We start from the raw sequence: 6,912 nt of genomic DNA on the forward strand, positions 1-6,912 counted from the left end.
CGTCTGCTAACACCGTAGAAGTGGCTTGCCACAATGTAGGTGTCACCTGTCCAATTATAGTCGGTAATGACATTCCACCAAATCGTTTAGGCCGACAGGCAATTGAGCCCTATAGACTCAATCTCTAATTTGCCGGAGTGTTTTGAAGTCTGCACAACTGATGGTTGTAGATGTTGGTCCTCACTGAGCTCTCCTGGCGCCAACAAAATCTGGGTGAGTTATTTGAAAGCAATGGGCAACAGCTGTAGAAATATATTCCGCGTTTTGCTCAGCGAAATGACATTTGACAGGTCTAATTCATAGCTGTTACACTTACACTGACTGCAATGTTCAAGAAACGGCTGCTCTTTCACAATTAGGCCTACAAAAATGTGGGTGAAATATATTTTAAACTGGCTACCCCTATGGTTACACAGACAACAACAAAAAGAGTGGGTGAAATATATTTTAAACTGGCTTCCCTTATGGTCACACAGACAAAGCATGCATGCAATTTGCGTATTCTGTCGACGCCTCTGTGTGCGTTTATTTCCAAGGTTTCTGCCTTTTAAAAGTACAAAAGGCTTATTTTTTTATTAGGCTACTTTTCCACAGTGATAGTCCAACCGGAAATATCAGGCTAAAGTCCTGCTTAAATTGTTTTTATGTATATTAAACAATAGCTTCGAATGAAGTCGCACAATTTTTGAAGAAACATATAGGGCTACGTTTTGTTGATTGAATTATTGTATAGAAAAATGAAATACATTTTAGAGTAGATTGGTCTGAAATATAGACTACTATTCCCACATTTTCCCAGCATTTGAGTAATTTTCCCATTAGAAATATTATTCAAGTAGCCAACCATTATTCAAGTAGTCTACACTCATTGAACATTGAACTCGATATTTTCTGACGCTGACATCACATCATTATGGAAACTGAAGTTGGCCTAAAATCAACAAAGTGTAACAAAACATAATGTCAACAGCAAATTCAAATTTTAAAAGCAGTGAAGTCATCCCTGCATTTAGCTAATATGTAATTAATAGGCACTACTTAATAACTGCTGGCACGTTTGAATTTAAATTACGTCTATATACAGGCTAATCTAGACTGGCTACATAGAGACCCCACCAATGGAAATGTGGTTCAAAGTCATGGAAAAGTCATGAAATTCCATCTGTCAAAATGTGTATGAACACTTAACGGTGAACAATCAGAGGTCTCTGTAGCATAATGTCATTTGGGGATTACTGTGAACATAGTCTAATGGACCGATTTGAAAAAAGACAGCTCCTGCACCTCTCATCCCAAGCCAAGCACTGAATCTAGTCATGTGTACTGCCAATCAACATGAGCAACTGCTTAATGAAAAAGAATAAACCATTTATTGTTAATTTATGTCACAAATATATTCAATATAAATGAGGGTATTTTTCAAATATACAGTAGTTTACAGTACACAAATCCCTTCCGAAGGGAATCATTCAAACAACAGACAGTGTTGTTATAATATTTAAAAAATGCTGTGGTTCTCCGAATTTAACAAAGAGCATTAATTGACATTGGATTAAGTAACCCACTATTTTACGCATTGACATGAATGCAAGTGAAAAATATACCATCTTAGTTATCCTTAGTCTGCAGTGACAGCAGTTCACAGAAGTGATGAGAGCCCAACCTACCTTTTGGGTCTTATGTGTGTTGGTGCAAAACCCAATGAGTAAAACTTTCACATGGTTTAAGTTTGTAGTGGACTCGGGTAGAGCTTAGCTAAGCTTTAGTGACCCAATAATCAACCATGGCATCAAACTAATGGCAAAGTAGATGACTATACTTGACATACCGAGGAAGACTGCACTTTTACAAGGCAGTCCTTACTTATGACTATCCAGTCGTGATATTCAACACCAGGTAGTCTTTTGGCGATGTGGGTTTATGTTGAAGCACTTCATAGTCAACATGGCATAGAATATGTCCTTCCTTCACGTCAGGCGAGGTGATACATGCTGTATCCGACATGAGCAGCGTACAGTCCCATGGGAGACATCGGCAGGGAGTGCCTCTGGAAGTGGTGCGACCCTCCATACGACGAGGGGACATGCGCACCGAGCGGAAAGGAAATTCCGAACGCCGGAGGCAGCATTGGCTTGGCTGCCATTTTTAGTTTTTCCAGTTCTGCCTCCTGGAGCCTCTTGGCTTTGGCTCGTCTGTTCTGAAACCATATTTTCACCTGGGTCTCAGTCAGGTTGAGCGAGCTGGAGAACTCTGCGCGCTCGGCGATGGAGAGGTACTGCTTCTGGCGAAACTTCCTCTCCAGAGCCAGGAGCTGGGACGTGGTGAAAGGGGTCCGGGGCTTTCTATTGGTCTTGTGCTTTCTCAGTGGACAGGCGGGGGGACTTAGTCTTCCTGCAATAACCACGATAGAAAACATCGTCAAAAATCATACTTTCAGAGCGACAGACATGGATGAGTTAAAGTTGTTTTGATGGGTAGAATTCATAATAATCCCATAAACTTTAAAATAGTTTATATCCAAAACACTTCATGGAACTGCAGTATAATTTCAATTTAGGCTAGGCCTATGAATTCGTAAAAACAGAGACATTAGAAAATACTACGTGATAAAATACCCAACTAGGTGCTTAAACTGCAAATATATATGGCAAACTAAAATTCCCACAATCAGTAAGTTGCTTTAAATCATACAAAACTTCTCACCCAATTTACGGAAGGATCAATAGAAATAAAAAAAAATAAAAAAAAACTTACGTGGAGTAGGTGAAAAGCGAGGGCTCTGTATCCAAGAATTTCGGTCTTGACTTTCTGGACTCTCGGGTTTAACCATTGCGTCCTCTTGCATGTTCATAATGTCGCCTACCGAGAACGGCGACCCGATGGCCAAGGAGGGGACCGAGTTATCCAGGCTCGAAAGGGAGCCCATCCGTGAGCCTAGCGCCTGAGACGTCCCCGCAATGGATGACCTTTCTGGAGATGTCAAGTCTCTGTTCGGTTTCCTATCAGCCATCAGAGCCTCGACGCTGAAGGGAAGAATCGCAACTTTGGGCTTGATCGCTGTCTCCTCGGCCATCACGATCAAATTGGTCTGCATCTCGCCTTTTTCAACGAGAACCGAACGCGAATGAATGTCTTCAGTTTTCAAGCCAATGGATAAAGCTGACATGGTAATAGTTGGGGCCATAAAGGTTTGGCCTTCACTTGGAGGTAAACACTCGAAGTATCGAAAAGTAGAGTGACAGAAATTTCTCATGTGCTCCTATGCTGATGGCATCCTCATGTTTATCTGAACACACTGGTGAGCAGTGCTATAAGGCAGGCGTGGGGACACCACCATCCAATCAGAAGTGAGGTGGGTGGGACATAGAGATTCCAGTTGAGCAGGAATCTCAGCCACAACTGATGTGATGAGAAGCTTGGCTATTTGACTGGCAGGGCGAAGTAAACAATGTTAGGCTACATTTTACAACTTGAAATTAACAAACATTGTGCAAAAATTGGGCATGGTAGACATTCAATTAGCAACAGGAATTAAAACATGTTGTTACTTTCAATAGAATCATTTATATAGAAAATATTAATATTATTATTAACAATCTTATTTGGTGTTATTGTTATTATTACTGTGGTTGTGGTGGCACTCTTGCAGTAGTATATCAGTAACTGTGTAATTGCTGCTTGGGCTGTCACAAAAATGAGTTTATCAGAGGACGTGATAAGTGTCATGTTAAATTGAAATTATTATCAAAGCATTATATAGGCTACTATAGGTATTTATACTATTATACTACTTTATCATATGTCTTACGACTTTATTTTGCTATTACGTTCAACAGTTAAGGTAGAAACTCTCGAATGTTGCCTAACGTTTACTGCCTTCGTTTATGTGATCGGCCTCTTGCCGATTTTTATTGATGGCTGCAGGGCTCTAATCATATTGAAACACACAGGCCTTCGCAATCATTTAGGGGTAATTATCGGGCTTGGGGGAGGGATCACTGGGATCTTTCCCTTTGACTACATCCATTAAAGTCTAAAATTATTTGGAGTCATGGAGGCAACCGTGGAGCCTATGTTCGATTTAACCTACGACTGTCATTGATTTAGTCCACCTGTCTACTTTGGGAATACTTGAACATCTATATTCTAATAGGATATACATTAGCTGTATCAGCTTTTTTTATATAGCGAGATAGGGCCAACGTTTCCTCAGTTACTTTTATGTTTGATCTCCATTATTTATCTCAAATTGATTTATTAACGACCGTGACACATAGTCATTCAATTATAACTAAGCCTATAACTCTATATAGTAAGCTATATTTTCTTTTAATTTTCTCTTCACTAAAATGAAGCGGTTAATGCAATCTCAAATGTGTACGAAAATCACGAATATAGTTACTATTCGTATAGAAAATAGTTACTATTCTTATTTCATGCGGTCTGTTTAGCTCTCTGGAAAGCGTCTGCGTCGCTAATTGCTAAGTATAAACAATCTGTCAAGATGTGTCAGTCCCTCTAATAGTCAGACAAGTTATGTTGTTTTTAGGCGCCAGCAGCGGCATGATCAAAGCGCTCGACTTTAGGGAGACTATTGAAAATCTTTAACCCGCATCAAGAGCGCAACCCGCCTCTTCCTTGCCCGCCCTAGCCCTGGGACACTATTCAGCATGAAAAATTAGCTTTCTCAGCCGATCGCACGCCATTTCCAACTATTTAAATGGGATACTAGCTGGTGTAATAGTAGGCTACTCAGAAGAAAAGGTAAATGCTTCCTACTAGTTATTTTCAGAGAGTCCTCGGAAGTAACGTAGGCTATAGGCATCCCTACTGCGTTTAGTAGGGGAACGTGGTGATTTAGCTCTGAAGCTGTCTCAACTCTTGAGCGTAAATTCTTGTTGTTGTGTAATTACACCATTCAAAGTGGCATGATTTAGGAGTGCTGTTTGAGGTGGCCTATCCATTATTTCCACTGTTGTTAAGTGTATTATACAGGCCTACCCTACCTGTAATATTCATCATTAACTGTAAATTTCACTTTTGTTTTGGGATAAATTGGCTAATCATTGGTTATACCTGAAACAATTGCACACAAATTGGTAATTTAGAGTTTCCTTCATTCTACATCCGGTTCTCAGGGGGAAATACATTTGTAACTATGCATATTTGGGAAACACTTAAAGCCCATAACCTAGATTGAGTGACACTGCATGCACCGCGCTCTCTCTTTCTTTGAAGTCACTGGGACCTCTTGTGTTGCAGGTCTGTTTAAAGTTGAGTCCTGCGACGAGTCTTCTGCTCCCGCTCACTTCTCCATCCTCGAAAACGTACTGTTAAAATGGTCCTCGCTCGTAAACACAAATAGTCACAGATGATAGCCTATACAGTACCACGTCTAGTCAAGTGACTGCATATTTCACCCGGTTTGGCTGTAGAGAGGACACAGAAAATGAGAAAGGAGGGACTTTATGTAGTATGTGAAATTTCCCCTCGAAGAGCGCCAGAGCCCTGGGTAAAGACCGTCTTTGTTTACTTCAGTTTATTTGCGTTGTGAACAGAGGGATAGTGATGGAAGAAAATTAGAATCCCAGACACTGCCCTTTCAAAATAATTATGTGCCATGGAAAAGACGATTACCATCAAATTTTATTTAAATCCCGAGGCAACAAATGAGGGCTGAGCTGAGATACAAAACAACTGTAAGCCTCATCGGAGCTTTGTTTAACTTTATAAACTACCTTTGATTCGGAGTCAAGAGGCAGGGAGGCGAGACAAAGGGCCATTGTGGTCGCCTCTGAAAGTTGTCTTAACCCTTTTCATGCAAAGTCTGTCAGTTTTGACTTAAAAGACATAAAAGGCACTGCTGATGTCAAAAGGCATTTCAGGCAAAATATTTGCACTTGGTGAAAGTAAATGACTTTCGTCTGGCCACATTGCTTATATGACGAGCTGACTGATCTTATTCTCAGGTTTTAAAACCAAAACATCACGTTGCATGTGATGTGAATATTATAGCTTAGTTTCAGATTAGCTGACCCTTTTGTGGATGTTGAAGTATAATGACAGTGGCAGGATATCCAAATACTATGAGGTTCTTTTTCTATGCATTTTGATAAAATAGTCAATGAGCGCACGTATATTTGACGCCTTATGGACCAATCATTAAACCACAAATGGGTTGTTTCGAACTCTGGTGAACTTTTGTCATGACACATTCCCTGAACCTGTCTCTTTAAGAAATCCTAGCGCTTATCCCAGAATGGAATGTCCAATTTTGAGTGGCCTAAATTAATTTGATCTCGACATTATGATGCACTTCAGAAAGATTAAAGGGACAGCCGACAGTCTCCTCCAAGATCTCCATAATTATAGATAATGTATCATATTTCAAAGCAATTAGCTCAATCAGGCGTAACGAGGCACTTTGCTGCCAGTAAGTAACAATGCCTTATGGTCATTTAAGCTTCAACATGACATGCAGTCTCCAAAGCTTGCAGGCTCGCCTGAAATCTATTGGCGCAGTTGGCAGGTGTATGTTCAAAGTCGCCTTTCTTACTGACACAACAAACCAATGAAGTCATGAAGATAGATTTGAAGTTGAGGACAGATGGTATCCTACATAGACATCTATGGCCTATCAAACCAATAGCGCAATATGTCCTCAATCAGGATATTTAGGACTTTACATCGATGCATGGGTAATTTACGCTCGACCGTGTGTGCGTGCGTGTGTGTCTGCATTTCCATCACTCTATAATGATAATATAATCACGGTAAGTTTGACTGATATTGCCTTTCTCAAATCCAAGCACACTAGGCCTTCTTGAGCATAAGCATAAATAAAGCATATTTAATTTTAAAAGCACTGACAAGTAGCCTATGTGTAGGCAATATGCTGCATGGGTGTATTTA

The 6,912-nt window shown here is 40.2% G+C and overlaps 1 protein-coding gene across 1 annotated transcript; it reads right to left on the reverse strand.

Moving 5' to 3' along the window:
- Positions 1-1,467: 1,467 nt before the first annotated feature.
- LOC139369727 (homeobox protein XHOX-7.1-like) lies at positions 1,468-3,253 on the reverse strand. The gene is made up of 2 exons (XM_071108987.1): positions 2,755-3,253; positions 1,468-2,391 (listed from the first exon to the last, which is right to left on the reverse strand). The coding sequence occupies exons 1-2, from the start codon at positions 3,251-3,253 to the stop codon at positions 1,973-1,975; spliced, it is 918 nt and encodes a 305-aa protein (XP_070965088.1). The 3' UTR covers positions 1,468-1,972.
- Positions 3,254-6,912: the final 3,659 nt, after the last annotated feature.

This window comes from Oncorhynchus clarkii, chromosome 17, assembly GCF_045791955.1.
Source record: "Oncorhynchus clarkii lewisi isolate Uvic-CL-2024 chromosome 17, UVic_Ocla_1.0, whole genome shotgun sequence".
Classification (NCBI taxonomy): domain Eukaryota; kingdom Metazoa; phylum Chordata; class Actinopteri; order Salmoniformes; family Salmonidae; genus Oncorhynchus; species Oncorhynchus clarkii.